Source organism: Brassica napus, chromosome C3 (assembly GCF_020379485.1).
Source record: "Brassica napus cultivar Da-Ae chromosome C3, Da-Ae, whole genome shotgun sequence".
NCBI classification, from domain to species: Eukaryota; Viridiplantae; Streptophyta; class Magnoliopsida; order Brassicales; family Brassicaceae; genus Brassica; species Brassica napus.
This window is the reverse complement of record NC_063446.1, coordinates 24,803,049-24,821,394: the sequence shown is the minus strand read 5'-3', so window position 1 is coordinate 24,821,394 and position 18,346 is coordinate 24,803,049. Positions and strand designations below refer to the sequence as shown.

General features: G+C 33.4%; 3 protein-coding genes across 5 annotated transcripts; 2 read left to right on the top strand and 1 right to left on the bottom strand.

The window, feature by feature from the left end:
- On the top strand, nucleotides 1-4,891 carry LOC106388986 (protein DETOXIFICATION 43-like). 2 transcript variants are annotated; one of them, XM_048750165.1, is made up of 13 exons: nucleotides 1-126; nucleotides 1,601-1,733; nucleotides 1,822-2,195; nucleotides 2,433-2,599; nucleotides 2,688-2,823; nucleotides 2,909-3,005; nucleotides 3,139-3,239; nucleotides 3,446-3,609; nucleotides 3,713-3,784; nucleotides 3,964-4,080; nucleotides 4,165-4,260; nucleotides 4,358-4,479; nucleotides 4,565-4,891. In XM_048750165.1, the coding sequence occupies exons 2-13, from the start codon at nucleotides 1,651-1,653 to the stop codon at nucleotides 4,623-4,625; spliced, it is 1,590 nt and encodes a 529-aa protein (XP_048606122.1). In that variant the 5' UTR covers nucleotides 1-126; nucleotides 1,601-1,650; the 3' UTR covers nucleotides 4,626-4,891. The 2 variants fall into 2 exon arrangements, with proteins under 2 accessions (XP_048606122.1, XP_048606121.1); XM_048750164.1 differs by lacking the exon at nucleotides 1-126 and having other exon boundaries at nucleotides 1,542-1,733.
- Nucleotides 4,892-5,179: 288 nt separating this feature from the next.
- LOC106439166 (protein TAB2 homolog, chloroplastic) lies at nucleotides 5,180-18,343 on the bottom strand. Of its 2 annotated transcripts, none has more exons than XM_048750166.1 (4): nucleotides 17,784-18,338; nucleotides 17,633-17,702; nucleotides 16,717-17,032; nucleotides 5,180-5,498 (listed from the first exon to the last, which is right to left on the bottom strand). In XM_048750166.1, the coding sequence occupies exons 1-4, from the start codon at nucleotides 18,248-18,250 to the stop codon at nucleotides 5,434-5,436; spliced, it is 918 nt and encodes a 305-aa protein (XP_048606123.1). In that variant the 5' UTR covers nucleotides 18,251-18,338; the 3' UTR covers nucleotides 5,180-5,433. The 2 variants fall into 2 exon arrangements, with proteins under 2 accessions (XP_048606123.1, XP_013736006.2); XM_013880552.3 differs by lacking the exon at nucleotides 5,180-5,498 and adding an exon at nucleotides 16,281-16,641 and having other exon boundaries at nucleotides 17,784-18,343.
- On the top strand, nucleotides 12,675-16,184 carry LOC106439164 (protein DETOXIFICATION 43-like). Its single transcript, XM_048750167.1, has 12 exons — nucleotides 12,675-12,772; nucleotides 12,882-13,261; nucleotides 13,794-13,960; nucleotides 14,047-14,182; nucleotides 14,266-14,362; nucleotides 14,487-14,587; nucleotides 14,777-14,940; nucleotides 15,053-15,124; nucleotides 15,346-15,462; nucleotides 15,547-15,642; nucleotides 15,740-15,861; nucleotides 15,947-16,184. The coding sequence occupies exons 1-12, from the start codon at nucleotides 12,690-12,692 to the stop codon at nucleotides 16,005-16,007; spliced, it is 1,596 nt and encodes a 531-aa protein (XP_048606124.1). The 5' UTR covers nucleotides 12,675-12,689; the 3' UTR covers nucleotides 16,008-16,184.
- Nucleotides 18,344-18,346: the final 3 nt, after the last annotated feature.

Here is an 18,346-nt window from a genome sequence, read left to right as displayed (position 1 = left end):
ATTAGAGCCAAGTCCCACTCCTGGCACACGCCTATTAATAATCCCCTTTAAACTCTCCCAACACTCACTTGTATCACTACTCATCTCAAGTTCACGTGATAACTTACATAGCGTTGCCCAATACAGGTAAAAAGATTTTTTTTCTCAATATATCTCATAATTAAGTTATTTGATTGCTTCGTAGTACGTATTAGCATACATGTTCTCTATCCCAAATAAAAAGGCTATATATATTCATATTCATATAGTATGTTTATGATTGAGAGAAAGACTATAACGTGTTAGAAATTGGTTGGTTGTTAATATCTAGTATCTACTTCTTTCGTTTTCTATTTAAGATTTTAAAATATAATTTAGTTTGACATATTCACTACATTCGGTAAATCATATGACCACGATGCAGAATGTTAGACGTTAACATCTTCTTATTTTTGTTGTTATTGTTGTTAGTTCATGGTGCAAAACAACTAATGTATAAACTTATAATTGTATTAATTAACACATATTATTGATTTATTTACGAATTGTTTAAATGGACATGAATGATCTGTCGTTTATTATTGACACTTGTATCTAATGACATTATTATACTACTTCATGTATTTTTTAAAAATGATAATATAATCACAATTTTCTTTAAAAAATGAACGGGAAGTGGTAATGTTGGTAGTGAAATAGACGTGGATGCTTTGGGAAAGATGGCCTTATCTCACGGAACAACTACATACACGACACGCACTATATACAAACCACCTATGTTGGTCTGTGTTACCATCTTTATGTTATTTTGTATTTAACAAACACAAAAACACTTCGAAGGTTTTCTAACTGTCGAAAAGAGAAGGTTTCAAATTATTAATTGATTTTTAATGATAAAGTAATTGATTTTGAAGCTAGTGAATTTCAGTAATGCAAAATGATTCACTTTTTAGTGGAAGATATCAAAAAATTAATGAGGATCTAAGGATAAATTAAAACTCTTTCTCCACTATCATGAATACAATTGAGAAAAGTTTCAATGAAAAAAATATACACCCTTTCACAGTCAGCTTCAGCACCATGTTTTGTTATAGTTTATGAGGACCATGTTTCCTATTTATTTATTTAATACAATGTTTGATTATTTGCGGTTGTACCAATTTTCCTCAATAAACAAAAAATCCATATTATTGGTTTATAAAAAAAATCTATATTATTAGTGTCAATAGTTGGAAATAAAAAGCATGAAAAGTTAAGGAACCAGGGGCGGATCCAAGATGAGTTTTAGTATAGGGCACAATTGCACAAAGCTATTTTCTGATAATTCAAAGCTTATTATAGATGTAGTTGATTAAACTTAGCATTAGTCATTAATGAAAAAAAAAATTAGAGTGTGGCACATGCCATACCTCCTCATGCTTTAGGTCCGTCTCCGTAAGGAACTCACACTTTTTTCAAAAAAAGAAAGAAATAACACACTTTTTTCAAATTAAATCCTAAAGATATGCATGCTCATTACGTGTCTATAAATACACATAATTTCATTTGTACATATATATGGCTTAATTATATAAACCTTTCCTTTACATCCGATTCTTTAAAACATTTAAGATATTTTCAGACACGACAAACCAAACACATAGACAGAGTTTCTGCGGAGAAGCTCCATTGATGACGGAAACTAGTGATCATACTTCAGTTCCGGCCAGCGTGGTCACACAGATCCCATTTCTTGTTATCTTCAAAGATTTAACGTAAGTGTGTTTATATCTCATACCAAAAATGTGTGTTTATATGAAATGACGTGATGCATAACGTTTATTTGTATATATATAATTGCAGACATGTATTCAGTAAGGATGCAATTGGGCGAGAGATACTAGGCATAGCGTTTCCTGCGGCTTTGGCTTTAGCTGCTGATCCAATAGCCTCTCTGATTGACACCGCTTATATCGGACGTTTAGGAGCGGTTGAGCTAGCAGCGGTTGGAGTATCCATTGCGATATTTAACCAAGCTTCTAGAATCACGATATTCCCAATTGTGAGTGTTACAACTTCCTTTGTCGCTCAAGAAGACACGATGGAAAAGATGAAAGAAGACGAAGCAAAGAAAAACAAACTTGTTCATGCAAATACTTTAGCTGTTCAAGATTCTTTGGAGAAAGGCATTGCGTCACCCACAAGTAACAACATTAACCAGCCGCAGCAAACGCCAGGTAAATAACGTCATAACCAAATTATTACATTATAAAATTGTAAGGATTTAGTTTGTGTGTTATAGCGTTAATTTGCATTCTAAATAAAAATTTGATCGCTTTTTTCAATTTCTGTAATCTTTTGCTTTTTTTTTTTTTTTGCTTTTTGTAATTTAATTTTAGCTTTTCTAGAATACTTTTGAAAAACTAAAGGATGTTTTAAATAATTAATTATCCTTGTTTTTTTTTTGCGTCTAGCTTTAGATGCAAAGCCAAGCTGCGGAAACAAAGCAAATAAGAAAGAAAAAAAGAATATTAAATCGGCATCAACGGCCATGATCATAGGGTTAATCCTAGGCCTTGTGCAAGCTATAGTCTTGATTTTCAGCTCGAAAGTGCTTCTAGGTGTCATGGGAGTGAAACCGGTATAAGGTTATATAAATAGATACTCATGCACATAATAGTGGACATGACAAAATGTTTGACTATTTTGAGTTGACTTTCGATGATCAGAATTCAGCAGTGTTATCACCAGCGCACAAATACTTGACCATACGATCACTAGGTGCTCCTGCATTGCTTCTGTCGCTTTCAATGCAAGGCATCTTTCGAGGCTTCAAGGACACCAAAACTCCTCTCTATGCTACTAGTAAGTTAATTTATTTATCATCTTTAGGCAAACATATTACCATATCATGAGAGTCCAACATGTATCATCTTGATGAATGAAACAGTCGTAGCAGATGTTATCAATATCATTCTCGACCCAATTTTCATCTTTGTGCTTCACCTTGGCGTCAGCGGTGCAGCCATTGCCCATGTCATTTCTCAGTAAGACAATAGCTCTCAATTATTTTTTTCCACACATGCAAATATGAAACTAAAACTTGTAAACCCCAAGAGTTACGTTGCTTTAATAAAAAAAAACAAGAAATGTAAAACTAATGGTTTCACTTGTGTGAAGGTACTTCATGACTCTAATACTATTCATCCGCCTCGCGAGTAAAGTTAATTTGATGCCACCAAACTTTGGAGCTTTGCAGTTCGGCAAGTTCCTTAAAAATGGTAGGGACGCATATTCATTAACGTTGTGTTTCTTGCTATTATTAAAGTAAATTTTATTACAAGTAAACAAAATTGTGTAAACATCACTTTTCTTTACAAAAATTTCAAGTATATTTATTAGTTTAGTGACAAAAAAATATTTATAACAGTATACATAAACATGAGATGTCTAACAAGTTGTAATATTGTGCACACAAAAATGAAAGGGGGACTATTGCTGGCAAGGACCATAGCTGTGACGTTTTGTCAGACACTAGCAGCAGCAATGGCTGCTCGGCTAGGAACAATACCAATGGCTGCATTTCAAATCTGTTTACAAGTCTGGTTAACTACGTCCCTCCTGGCCGATGGTCTTGCTGTAGCCGGTCAGGTATATATAATCTATTTTATTTAATTTTCCATTGCATTGTGTATATAATATGGTTTGATCAAGTTGTATATGTAAATCATCATTCATTTTAAATATTTTGTAGGCGATTCTTGCTTGTTCTTTTGCCGAGAAGGATTACAATAAAGTATCTTCTGCTGCATCCCGTGTTCTACAGGTTATGTCTTGATCATCTTTCCTGAAACGATACCAATCCTTAGTCCCATGTCTTATGCTTTATTTTAAAATTTGGGATTGGACGAGTACTTGTCGATTCCAATGGAGAATTATTTGGGTTTAGGCCCAGACACCCACAATTATAAGGAAAAATCTGAACCAAGTGAATTTGATGTGCAGATGGGTTTTGTGCTAGGACTTGGACTGTCCGTTTTTGTTGGACTAGGACTATACTTTGGTGCTGGAATATTCACCAAGGACCCTGCCGTTATTCACCTCATAGCAATTGGAATACCGGTAATAATAATACAATTAAGCAATACTAATAAGTAGTAATAGTGACTAATAAGAGATTACATATACTTGTGTGGGAGACATCAGTTTGTAGCAGCAACACAGCCAATAAACTCACTAGCTTTTGTGTTGGACGGAGTCAATTTTGGAGCATCTGATTTTGCTTACACTGCATACTCCATGGTACACACTATTTTCATTAACTGTGTATGGTTTCAGAATGACTACTTTTTTGCATGTTTTTCATAAAATGTGTCTCTCTTTTGTTATCATAAATCAGGTAGGAGTTGCAGCCATAAGCATTGCAGCAATAATATACATGGCAAAGTTCAATGGTTTTCTAGGAATATGGATAGCTCTTACCATCTATATGGGCCTCCGAGCTATTACTGGAATTGCCAGGTAAATTAATTGGGCCTTTAGTAAGTTGTATACATTCCCCATTATAGTAGACGATGCAGTCTTTGACTCGTTTGAGATTATGCAGGATAGCAACAGGAACTGGACCGTGGAGATATTTGCGTGGACGATCCCCTTCATCTTACTAGGACTTAGTTTATAATGAGATGCATCTTTCTCGTCTTTCTTCGTTTTGTTGTATATTTCTTGTGTTCTTTTCACATTTTGCACGAAAGAGCTCTCTATCTTGTCTAGCTTAAACAGTAGTTCCAGATAAATAATTTGATCAGGCGATTATGTGGAGCCCTGGATGGCTATACATTTTCTTTGTGGAAACGTCTGGTCAAAGAAGTCTGTAACTCACATATATGCGCAATGTCCATAATAATACTACTTTTTGCAAACTCATGCAACAGATTTCTTTTAATAATGTGAGACAAATCCACAGTTCTAATTTGTTACTCCCTCCGTTCTGTTTTAAAAGACATTTTGGAGAGAAAAAAATGTTTCAATATACTTGTCGTATTTCAGAAAACAATGCAAATGATAGTGACAAAAGACTATGGTTACCCTATATTTATCCTATTTCACGTGCTTTAGTATACAAAATAATCAATTAATGAAAGATAAGAAAGCAAGTGTACTTAGTGCATTAATCTGTGTGAAAGTTTCTATAACGACATATAAAAGAAAACAGAGGGAGTACTAAATAGCAAAACATGGTTATTACCAATTTTTATCAAAGTGAAATTAAACAGGAGGTGGTGGCAAATTAATAAGAAGCCAAAACCCAACACAATCATCAGAATCCAAGTCATCTTGAATCGCAAGAAAATGCAAACCTCCACTTGCTTTCTTTGCAGATTCCCAAGCTTCAGCTTCATCAGTAGTAACCGCCAACTGGTGTTTTCTTGTAGGTTGCATAGACATATCTCGTCGAGATCCCAACGGCCAGAATCAAGCATCCTTTAGAACTGTCTGCTTCAATCGAATAGAACAAACCTCAAGACCATTCATCCAAGCTATAATGATCAGAAACCACATAACAACAACAATTGACTTGTCAAGATGACTAATTAGGATTCTTAAAACATGACACGTGGATCTCCTTAAATCAGATTTTCAAGAGTTAGTAGTCGAATTAGGGCCTGACTGGTTCAAATGCATCGGTTGCGGTTGCGGGAGTTTGCGGATGCGGGTGGTTGCGGTTTATAGTGGTTTTAAGAGATTTTGTACAACTGGTTATGCGGTTAGAAATTGATGTGTTTGTGGAATACTTATGACTGGTTAACTATCAAATGCATCAACGGTTAAAAAATAAATTAACAATATTTACATTTTATATAATTATAAAAAATTAAAATCATAATATTATAATAAATATAAAAATTATATTTAGAAAGTTATAGTTTTAAATTCTTAAAATTTATAGAAAATATTTTTATTTTTAATTTTATAATATTAATTAAAATATAATAGATATATTTTAGGGGGTGGGGGTTATTAGGAGTTAAATTTTGAAGGAATTTTAAAATTTAGAGATTTTATTGTTATTGGTTTATGAATTCTTAAAATCTTATTAGAATCATTTGTTATTGGTTTGTGGACTTTTAAATTCTATGGAAATCCTATGTTATTAAAAAAGTTTAGTTTTTATTGACTTTGTAATTCTATTAAACTCTTTTGTTATTGAGACATAAATTCTCTCTAGTTTTACTCATAACACTCAACTTTACAAATATCCCGTATAGTTATAGGATTCTCAAAATCTATGTAACAAAAACACAAATACACAAACACAACAAGATTTTTTTACATTTTTATTGTCAAGTCAAAGATAATTGTAAAAAGAAAACTAAAGATAAAAGAAATTATTAAAAATAACAATTTTAAAAAAACAATCTTTCATGAAATATAACTATTTGATATTAAAATAAAATCCTGAGAAAATTCATAGGTTGATCTTAAAAACTTTAAAACAAAACTCAAACAATACAAATCAAAATGTCAAAATATTAAAAAACCAAAATTATTATTTAATTTTCAAATAGTTATATTTTATGAAAGATTTTTTTTAAAAAAAAAAATAATAGAAAGATAAGTTTGGAAAGAAAATTATATATGAAAATCTATAATAATCAATGACAATTTATACAATACTTTGGGTAAAAATTCATCAAATCTACTTAACTTTTAAAACTCTATTAACTCTTAGAATTTTCAAACTCCACACAAAATCTATTTCCAATAGGCCCTCCTTAGTATTTTGTAATTTCAATTTAAATTTTTTATTGAATATTTTTATTTTTGTATTTTTATTGTTTTTTTCTAAAGAAAAAAATGTATTCTCCCGCGACCGCCCGCAACCGCAAACGTTAACTAGAACCATCTTTTGGATTTATGAGCTTTAGAACGATTTGAAGCGATTTAGAGCGGTTTGAGTGATTGTTGCAAAACGCCAACAATGCTATCAACCGCAAAAGCTGCGTTTGGCCCGTAACCTAAAAATTTAAGGTTGGCCCATAACCAAAAAGAAATCTAAGCCCAAGATTGTTTTCTTCAACCACGACTCTGTCTCTGCTGCTGTTGCTCTGGTAAACGGCGACGTCGTGTTTTGTTGATCGCTATTCAACCCACCGGATATGAAAATCATTCTCTGTGGGAAGACGACGCCAACCTCATTACGCTCTCTGCTTGATTCGTACTAAATTTAGATCTTTAATGCCCAACAAGATGCACTATAAAAAAAAAAAACAAGATGCACTACTGATAATTTTGTACAATCACTTAAGTGATGATGATCATGGTTACAGCTCAAACCTGTAATCACAACATAAAAGGAGAAAGAGATAAGAACTCAGTGAGTGATGATCACGAACCAAGTTTCAACGAGGAAGTTGGTGATGGTCACAACGAATCTTATATAGGTGATGATTCGAGTATGGATGGTGGTAGTGGCTTTACATAAAAAGAGCAACTAGAAATCTATTACTGAAGTTCTGTTTGAGAGAGGTTATCATGTTTGGATAAGATTAATGATTTTAATAACCGGTTTAATAAGCTGAAAGCACACTTATCAATGGTACGAACTTGAAGTTCTCAGAAGGTGATTAGTTGTTAATTAAAGCAAAAGTGATTGATGGAGTTTTGATACCTACCCAATAAATCTTAAAAGTTCTTTTTTTTTTGAAAATTTATTAGATGGGTATTATAACCTTATTAATCACTTTTGTTTTAATTAGCAACTAATCATTTTTTGATAACCCAAGCTCATACCAAATGATGAAGTTGTTCTCAATGATTTGACCCCAAAAAGAAACTCAATGACATGCTTGGTAGGGGAACATGCATTAAGAATACAAAAAATGTTTTTTAAATAATTTTCTTCTTCGAAAACACGCATTTTTATCGAGCAGAGCAAGTATAGTTTAAAATAACATAAATTTCTTAAATAAAAAAAAATTATTTAAAAAATAAACGAAAGAAAAGCTATATTTATAATTTTGTTTTCACGTTTCATCAAACATACATAATAAAATAAAATAAATGTGAATTTCACGAAATTTTTATTTTCATTTTTCTGGTCATGAAAGTTTAGAAAAAATAAAAAAAGACAAATACAGGTAAAACCCAAAAAAAGTATAGATGATTGATTAAAAAAACTCAGTTTTCAGAACAAAGTATAAAGATAATTAATTTTTAATAGTTAAATTTAATGTAAACACACAAAATATAATTTTGTGTCTGTTAAAAATTAAATCAATCAATAATAATTTAATGAAAATATATAATTTAATTTAATAATATACAAATTTTAAAATAAAAAAATCACAGAGAAAGAAAAAAAATATATTTACAACATTGTTGTTTCAGATTTTACAAACTTATGCCAAAGAAAAAAATGAATCTTAAGAAATTATTCTTTTTGTCACTAAACTCAAACTTTGAACTGTTAAAAATTAATTGAAATTACAACCTAAAACTAATTAATAAAGATTTAAAAAATGTAGTTAGGAAAATTAAAAATAAATATTAGTGGAAAACATAATATAGCATTGATAATAACAAAATATATAATTTTTAAAATATATAAAAACCATAGGAGAATCCATTTCCGATATTACCATAAAAGAACTGGATGATCTAAAAAATAAAAAGATCTATACGGCTAAAATAAAATAGTACATAGCTCTACTAAAATCATCTCAACAAACGTATTAAAAATTAGTTACTCGAACTGAATATTATAACATCAAACATAACAACTTCAATAAAAAGAGATAGTTAAAATAAATAATATAAACTACATAAATAATGATTCACACATAATACATAATCAAATTTTCATAATAAAAATAAGTGTTAGAAATAGGCCTAGGCGTTCGGTGGTCCGTTCGGTTTCGGTCCGGGTGATTCAGATTTTCGGATTTTCGGTGTTATGCTTATAAGTACCATTCGGTTTTTACTAACTATCGGATCGGGTTCGGTTCGGTTCCTTCCGGGTTCGGTTCGGATCGGATTTAACCAATGTTTAAAATCGTACAAAAATATATTTTTAAAAACTTCGAAAATTGACCAAAAAATTTCAAAATATATAAATTAGTTACAAATCTAATTAAAAATTAGTTAAACTATCTAAATTAACTAAAAAGTATTAAGAATAACAAATAAAATAAACTACAAAATTTTTTTGAATACTGTAAAATATCTAAATCACCTTAATATATATAAAAACATTAACATATTTAACTAATTTCGGATATCTTCAGATCCTAATTCGGATTTCGGTTCGGTTCGGGTTATAACCAAAGTTCAAAGTAGTAAGCTCATAAGTCCCATTCGGATATTTTTGTAAAACAGTTCGGATTCGGTTTCGGTTTTTTCGGTTCGGGTTAAGGTCGGTATTTTCGGGTTGAGTTAAAAACGCTCAGGCCTAGTCAGAAATATTTTATAAAGATAAAATTCATTGCCAAGCGCTGCCTAACCCCTAGAAAAAAATCTACATCATTCTATCGGCCACCAACAATTGTGGAAATATAATTATCTTTACGCTATACTTTTGCTTTGCAGTGGTGGATTTAAAGAAGGGAAGAAGTTCATGGATCGCGGTAACTAACAAATGGACAGAAAAAATCAGACAAAGTAAAACGGTCTTTACGTGAAGTCTATACTGCTCGGAGAGATTCTACGAGACCAATATATATGATTCTCATCATGCGACAAAGGACCTGCCGTGTGAATGACCTTATCCCAACTGTTTTTACTACAAACAAATGGAAAATTCCTCCACTTCATTTAAGCACATAAAACAGCACCTGTAAATATCTCGACCGTTATGACACTCAAGTTTCTCACCTCACATTGCCTTTCGTTTGCTTAGCTTGATTCAGGTTTTACGTTACAATAATAAATCTCCTTCTACACAAGTTACCTGTTTTTTTTTTTTTTTTGAACACCACAAGTTACCTGTTTACCTATTAAAATTTTAGGTATACAACCTCATCAGATATGAGAAGTTAAATATGCTAAATTATTTAAACTTCTATCTTTGACAAATGTATATGTTATATGCTAACAAAAGTAGTTTTACGCATATAACATACGAAAACACATCTCTGCAACAAATTAAGATAACAAACCTAAGATGGCTTGATGTACAAGTAATTATTAACCCACAAATGGATCACTAAATATCGTCCAAATTTCCACCGCAAAAGGCTCATCAATGTTTCACAAATCCAGTTAAACAAAATTAGGGAAAAAATATTTGCCCTAAACTACTGACCTCATGAAGAGATAAATAATAACAAAATTAGGCAAAAAATATTAGCCCACAACTACTGCCCGCGTCATTTGCAAATATAAATACTGTAATAACTTAAACGAATACGACTACTCACCTCATGAAATCCAACAATTACGACATACTCGCAAACCCACCCATTCTTAATAATATACATTAGCCGACATTACTTTTCAAATTTAAACGGTACGCTGAATAAACATAAAAGAATACAATGAATGTTGGCAAATTAAGATCACCAGGCTTTTTAAAACTTAATTAACGTCTCAGTCTCTCGAAATCACTCACACCAGCATAAACTGTACTCCCCAATCCCAATGTTTTTAAACCCGATCCAAATGCTGAACCGTATAACTCTGGATCACGGGGTTGGGTTATTGGATCGACCGTGGATGAATCGTGAGTTAATAAATTAATTAGTTTTGTTAAATAATAATATACTAGCTATTGAAAGTTAAAAGAGATATTTTATGTTTTAAAAAATATTTAGAAAAATATATAACTTTATTTTCTTTATTTAACTTTCATTTCACATACAAAATTTCAAAAAATAATTTAGACTATTAACAATTTTTGTAACAAGTTAAGAGTTATAACATATAATAAACATATATCAAAACTTAAAATTCTTAAGAATAATAATAAATTAAACTTTAAATCTAAAATAAGCAAAAAGTAAAACATAAAATTATAATAGGTTATCGATAACAAAAAAAACTAATATCAAATTACATCAACTAGTTTTGTTAATTGATTCGTAATCCACATGATTATATACTCTTTTTATTTTTGTAAAACTGAAAAATTAACTTTTTAATTAGAATATGAAACATATCCTAATAATGCAACTGAAATAATCTACGAAACAGATAAGTAGAAGTTACATACTGGTTCAACTAGTGGTTCATTCGGTACGCAGATTCCGAAGTATAACAGTTTTTTCGGATTTTATCAGGTTTTTTAATAATAGTTTTTTTTTCTAAAATCCAACCAGAATTACATTCAGGGTCACCATATTTACTGGTTCGACTGCGGGTCCTGGTTCAAAACACTGTTGTTAATCCATTTAACTTAACAAAGTTAATCAACTATTTTTGTTTTTTTTAAACACAATTTGCAGCTTTGGAATAAATCACGATTTTGTGGGTTCAGCGGGAAAACATGATTTCCAGTTTGGTGAAAAATGAAATTTCATGTAATTTTACGGGTTTGCGCAAAATACAATTTTATAATTTTGTCGGGGAAACACGATTCTGCGGTTTTGGCGGTTAAAACAAATAGGGTTTTAGCGGAGAAAACACAACATTGCAGTTTTGGAGAGAAAACACGACTTTGCGGTTTTGGCGGGAAACGCAATTTTGCGTTTGCATAAAAACTTGATTTTGCGGTTTTAGCAGAAATTACGGTTTGGCGGGAAAACTCAATTATATGTTTTTGGTGGGAATCTTCAATTTTACGGTTTTGACGGAAAAAATTTATTTGCTGTTTTGGTGGGAAAACTCGATTTTGTAACTTTTCGGTTTGTCAGGAAAACATGATTTTCTAGTTTTGGGGAAAAATCTAATTTTTGCGGTTTCGGCGGAAAGCGCGATTTATGATTTTGGTAGAAAAACTCAATTTTGCAATTTTGTGGGAAACGTGATTTTACGGTTATAGCGGAAAAACTCGATTTGTAAGTTTGGCTAAAAATTGATTTGCGATTTTGGCTGAAAAACTCAATTTACGGTTTTGGCAGAAAAATTGGATTTGCGATTTTACTGTTTTAGGGTGAAATTCTTATTTTATGGTTTTGGCAGGAATTAATTTTACGGTTTTGACAGGGTAATTATACTTTGTGGTTTAAAAAAACTTAAATCTCCTTTTCCATAATCAATCTTTAAATATTTTTATATTTTCTTAAAAGTAAAATTTTATTCCAAATAAACTTACGTTAAAAATAAATATTTAAAATATAAAAATCATATATCACTTTAAATGGATCTAAACGAGTTTAAATGGGTCTAAACGAATTTAAATGGGACAATTTAATATTTCCGAGTTTAAATGTGTAACCCTAATATAATACATCTTAGAACTATATGGATCTAAACAGGTTCAGGACTTAATTGGGGTGGGTTCTATATGAAATGGATTTAAGTGAGGAAGGTTTATCTATTTTAACATCCCTAGAAGTACCTTTATTTTAATTTTGTTGGCTAACGAAGTACATTTATTTATTTTAACTCGTACTTTTCAAAGAAACAAAGAAAGAAATCCTCACACTTTTTTCAAATTAAATACTAAAGATATGCATGCTCATTACGTAGACATTTCGCTTATTTAAACCTTCCCTTTACATTTGATTCTTGAAAACAGTTAAGATAATATTTTCAGACACAACAAAACAAACACATAGAGAGAAGCTTCATTGATGACGGAAACTGGTGATCTTACTTCAGTTCCGGCCAGCGTGGTCACGCAGATCCCATTTCTTGTTATCTTCAAAGAATTAACGTAAGTGTGTTTATATGAAATGGCAGATATTAATAATATTAAAAAGGAGTAATGCATTTGACCAAAACAAGGAGTAATGCATAACGTTTAGTTGTATATAAATCTGCAGACGTGTATTCAGTAAGGATGCAATTGGGCGAGAGATACTAGGCATAGCGTTTCCTGCGGCTTTGGCTTTAGCTGCTGATCCAATAGCCTCTCTGATTGACACCGCTTATATCGGACGTTTAGGAGCGGTCGAGCTAGCAGCGGTTGGAGTATCCATTGCTATATTCAATCAAGCTTCTAGAATCACGATATTCCCAATTGTGAGCGTCACAACTTCCTTTGTCGCTGAGGAAGACACGATGGAGAAGTTAAAAGAAGAGGAAAAAGAAGCAAAGAAAAACAATCTTGTTCATGCAAATACTTTAGCTGTTCAAGATTCATTAGAAAAAGGCATTGCGTCGCCCACAAGTAACAACATGAACCAGCCGCAGCAAACGCCAGGTAAATACTGTCATGGCCTAATGAAATTATAACGTTTCTAACATAACAAGGGTTTACATAGTGTGTTAGCATTAATTTTCTTTTGGTTTTGCTTTAGTTCTTTTTCACTTTTTGATTAAAGTTTGATTACGTTTTCTTTCATTTTCTGATAAACATTTGCTGGTTAGAACCTTTGAGGGGTCCTAATGGTTTGGACTTGCTATTATTACTTAACTAATTCATATTTCCGAGGGCGAAGGTATGAGTCTCTTCTTTTTTGCGTAAGGCGTGGCCACTCCCTTTGGCAGTCCGTTTTTATGGCTTTGTGTTTTGTGCATGTATTTTATGTGAAAACAATTTCGTGGAAACAAAATCTGTTAACGATAAATACAAACGGGTTATCTTTCGGTTTGTGCTTGACTTTGATGTTTACGCCTTTTGTAATTTAAGTTTACACTTTTCTAAACTAGTTTTTGAAAAAAAAAAAACAATGTTGTTTGTAAATTTTGATGAACTGTACTTTCTTGTTTTTTGTTGTTGCTGTGTGTACTAGCTTCGGATACAAAATCAAGCAGCGGAAACAAAGCAAATAAGAAAGGAAAGAAGAATATCAAATCGGCATCAACGGCCATGATCATAGGGTTAATCCTGGGCCTTGTGCAAGCTATATTCTTGATTTTCAGCTCGAAAGTGCTCCTAGGTGTCATGGGAGTGAAACCGGTAAGGTTATATATACAGATAGCCATGCACATAATAGTGGATATGACAAAATGCTTGACTATTTTGAGTTGACTTTCGATTATCAGAATTCGGCAGTGTTATCACCAGCACACAAGTACTTGACCATACGATCATTAGGTGCTCCTGCATTGCTATTATCCCTTTCAATGCAAGGCATATTTCGTGGCTTCAAGGACACCAAAACTCCTCTCTATGCTACTAGTAAGTTACATTTTTACCATCTTTAGGCAAACATATTACATATCATGAGAGTCTAACATGTATCATCTTGATGCATGAAACAGTTGTAGCAGATGTTATCAATATCATTCTCGACCCAATTTTCATCTTTGTCCTTCACCTTGGCATCAGCGGTGCAGCCATTGCCCATGTCATTTCTCAGTAAGTGCACAGCTCTCAAAATGTTTTCACACATGCAAATATGAAACTAAAACTTGTAAATCCAAGAGTTGCTTGAATCAAAACAAACAAGAAAGGTATAACTAATGGTTTCACTTGTGTGAAGGTACTTCATGACTCTAATACTATTCACCCGCCTGGCGAGTAAAGTTAACTTGATGCCACCAAACTTCGCAGCTTTACAGTTCGGAAAGTTCCTTAAAAATGGTAGGGATGCATATCCATTAAAGTTATTCATTCTTGCAATGTTCAAAGTAAAGTTTATTACAAGTAAAACAAATTGTGAAAACATCGCCTTTTTCAAAAATTTCAAGTATATTTATTGGATTAGTGACGAAATATATTTTTATAAAATATGTAGAAATGTGGGATGTCTAACAATTTTGAAAATGAAAGGGGGGCTATTGCTGGCGAGGACCATAGCTGTGACGTTTTGTCAGACACTAGCAGCAGCAATGGCGGCTCGGCTCGGAGCAACACCAATGGCTGCTTTTCAGATATGTTTACAAGTCTGGTTAACTACTTCTCTCCTCGCTGATGGTCTTGCTGTTGCCGGTCAAGTATAATCACTATACTATTATTTAATTTATCATGTTCCCATTTGTGTATATATATAATATTGTTTGATCACGTTGTATATGTAAATCATCATTCATTTTAAATATTTTTCAGGCGATTCTGGCTTGTTCTTTTGCCGAGAAGGACGACAACAAAGTGTCTTCGTGTGCATCCCGTGTTCTACAGGTTATGTCTCGATCATCTTCATGAAACGATACCAGTCCCTAAGGATAATTACTTTTTCCCATTTTTTTGGTAACTAGCAACATGGGACCATGCCTTTTGCTTCATTTTAAAAATATGGGGGTTGAGCTACTCATTGATAACAACCAGGAAAAAGAATGGGATTCGGTCTAGACACACAATTATATAAAAAAAAGTGTAAAACAAATGAATTTGATATGCAGATGGGGTTTGTGCTAGGACTTGGACTGTCCGTTTTTGTTGGACTAGGACTATACTTTGGTGCGGGAATATTCACCAAGGACCCTGCCGTTATTCACCTCATAGCAATTGGAATACCGGTAATAATAATACAATTAAGCAATACTAATAAGTAGTAATAGTGACTAATAAGAGATTACATATACTTGTGTGGGAGACATCAGTTTGTAGCAGCAACACAGCCAATAAACTCACTAGCTTTTGTGTTGGACGGAGTCAATTTTGGAGCATCTGATTTTGCTTACACTGCATACTCCATGGTACACACTATTTTCATTAACTGTGTATGGTTTCAGAATGACTACTTTTTTGCATGTTTTTCGTAAAATGTGCCTCTCTTTTGTTATCATAAATCAGGTAGGAGTTGCAGCCATAAGCATTGCAGCAATAATATACATGGCAAAGTTCAATGGTTTTCTAGGAATATGGATAGCTCTTACCATCTATATGGGCCTCCGAGCTATTACTGGAATTGCCAGGTAAATTAATTGGGCCTTTAGTAAGTTGTATACATTCCCCATTATAGTAGACGATGCAGTCTTTGACTCGTTTGAGATTATGCAGGATAGCAACAGGAACTGGACCGTGGAGATATTTGCGTGGACGATCCCCTTCATCTTACTAGGGCTTAGTTTATAATGAGATGCATCTTTCTCGTCTTTCTTCGTTTTGTTGTATATTTCTTGTGTTCTTTTCACATTTTGCACGAAAGAGCTCTCTATCTTGTCTAGCTTAAACAGTAGTTCCAGATAAATAATTTGATCAGGCGATGATTATATGGAGCCCTGGATGGCTAGACATTTTCTTTGTGGAAACATCTGGTCAGGCGAGGTGCTTCAAAGAATTCTGTAACTCACATCTATGCGCTATGTCCATAATAATACTACTTTTTGCAAACTCATGTAACAGATTTCTTTTAATATTGTGAGACAAATCCACAGTTCTAATTTGTTACTAAATAGCAAAACATGGTTATTACCAATTTTTATCAAAGTGAAATTAAACAGGAGGTGGTGGCAAATCAATAAGAAGCCAAAACCCAACACAATCATCAGAATCCAAGTCATCTTGAATCGCAAGAAAATGCAAACCTCCACTTGCTTTCTTTGCAGATTCCCAAGCTTCAGCTTCATCAGTAGTAACAGGTGTTTTCTTGTAGGTTGCGTACACATATCTTGTCGAGATCCCAACGGCCAGAATCAAACATCCTTTAGAACTGTCTGCTTCGATCGAACATACCTCAAGACCATTCATCCAAGCTGATAATAACAATGCATAATGATCAGAAACCACATAACTGACTTGTCAAGAAACTACAGAGTACAGACACTAACCTGCTAGAGGTTTTGCACGTGAAGAAGCAACGGAGAGACCAGGGATCAGTGTGTTCTCATCAACGTCAATGCCGAGCAGATCCAAGTCTAAGGTTGCACCAAACACAAACTTCTCATCAAAGTCTGAGATCTCTTCTCTAACGGCTGAGTAAGGTAACTGAACAAACGCCCATTTCTCCCCAAACAAATTCTCAGGAAGATTCATTGGAAAGGGATTGTCTAGAGATAGCAGAGGCAAAGATCCCTTCTGGAAACCGGGGTGACGCGTGTACACAGTGTCATAACGTTCTTGCAACCATAGAAACAGAGACAGACACTGCAGAACAGAGTTCACTTTTGTTATATAATAAACAAGAAAACATGGGCGGTCCTGAGATTTTAGGAGATATAAACAATTTAGTAATAGTTTATATAATTTTTAAAAGAAATTTATGGACCTATTTATGTGTAATTTTTTTTCTAAAACTTTGGGGGATATAGACTAATTAGGCATGCGGTTATGAACCGAACCAAACCAAAAATTTTGGTTAGTTCGGTTACGAATTTGGTTCAATTCGACAGGTTTATAAAAAAACTTCAGTTTTTGGTTTGGTTCGGTAATCGGTTAGTTCGGTTTTTTCCAAAAAATAGGTTAACCAAATTTCTAATCGAACTAACCAAATTAACTAAAATTTTGAACCGAACTAACCAAAATTACCCGATTTAACCACAATTTTGAAAAAGCCGAATTACTGGAATACAAACCAAACTTTTTTCGATTCAATTCAGCAGATTTTGGCCGAACCAAACTACTCGAATTCCAAACTACCCGAACCTAACTAGCTGAACTACCCGAACCCTCAGGCCTAAGACTATTGATGCACTAGCCTATGCTCATGACCAGCCAGCAGGTAAACACAAGAAAGAGTGCTCATACCCGTTTACTAGGCACTTCCTTTATAGCAAGCTCTTTGCAAGCTTTTGTGATAATGGTTTGCATCTGTGACCTGCCATAAAAAAAAACACAAACTTCAACAATAAGATCATTGAAAAAGATCTCCTTTATGAGTTTTGTCTTTGTTTACTACCTGAAGAAGCGAATCTTTTCAGGAAGAGGAACACCCAAGTCTTGCGTAATGGAAACAATAGCGTCTTTGAGTGTAATACTGTTGATGACGTTGTTGGGGAAGTACTTTGTGACTTGAAGCGAGAGCGAAGCATCGCAGACCACAAGCTCCCATATCTTCTTCCCCCTGGAATCCAGAATCGGCCTCGAGCAGAAGTCCAGCTCCCACTCTTTTATGCTCTCTGCGTCGGTTTCCGGATCGAGATAACTCAGCTCAGAGGTTGGATCATCGTCTTCCACCACTTCAGTTTCTTCCTTTGCAATGGACAGTGAGCTCTCGGGTAAGGAACGAGAGACGAAACGGCGGCGTTTGGATAAGGTTTGGGAGGAGAGATGGGTTTTGATGGGTTTTGTGAAAGAAGAGGATCTAGGGAGTCTTGGAAGCGAAGGTGTTCGCATACGAGTGGTGTTGAAGCTTAGAGTCGCCATTGAAAGGAGGGAGCTTTGAGGAAAACAGAGAAGAAGATGAATGTTGAAGAAGATTTATCCTTTTCGGTTGGTCCTTCCTCAGCCACATTTTTTGTT

What these genes read in the sequence shown, in the direction of transcription:
- LOC106388986 (XM_048750165.1), top strand. Translation starts at nt 1,651, where the DNA reads ATGACGGAAACTAGTGATCATACTTCAGTTCCGGCCAGCGTGGTCACA. An exon ending in GTTATCTTCAAAGATTTAAC is followed by an intron (nt 1,734 to 1,821) that starts GTAAGTGTGTTT and finishes ATATAATTGCAG; the next exon opens with ACATGTATTCAGTAAGGATG. An exon ending in GCTATTACTGGAATTGCCAG is followed by an intron (nt 4,480 to 4,564) that starts GTAAATTAATTG and finishes GAGATTATGCAG; the next exon opens with GATAGCAACAGGAACTGGAC.
- LOC106439164 (XM_048750167.1), top strand. Translation starts at nt 12,690, where the DNA reads ATGACGGAAACTGGTGATCTTACTTCAGTTCCGGCCAGCGTGGTCACG. An exon ending in ATTGCCCATGTCATTTCTCA is followed by an intron (nt 14,363 to 14,486) that starts GTAAGTGCACAG and finishes ACTTGTGTGAAG; the next exon opens with GTACTTCATGACTCTAATAC. An exon ending in GCTATTACTGGAATTGCCAG is followed by an intron (nt 15,862 to 15,946) that starts GTAAATTAATTG and finishes GAGATTATGCAG; the next exon opens with GATAGCAACAGGAACTGGAC.
- LOC106439166 (XM_013880552.3), bottom strand. Translation starts at nt 18,250, where the DNA reads ATGGCGACTCTAAGCTTCAACACCACTCGTATGCGAACACCTTCGCTT. An exon ending in GAAAAGATTCGCTTCTTCAG is followed by an intron (nt 17,703 to 17,783) that starts GTAGTAAACAAA and finishes TTTTTATGGCAG; the next exon opens with GTCACAGATGCAAACCATTA. An exon ending in AGGAAGTGCCTAGTAAACGG is followed by an intron (nt 17,033 to 17,632) that starts GTATGAGCACTC and finishes TCTGTTCTGCAG; the next exon opens with TGTCTGTCTCTGTTTCTATG.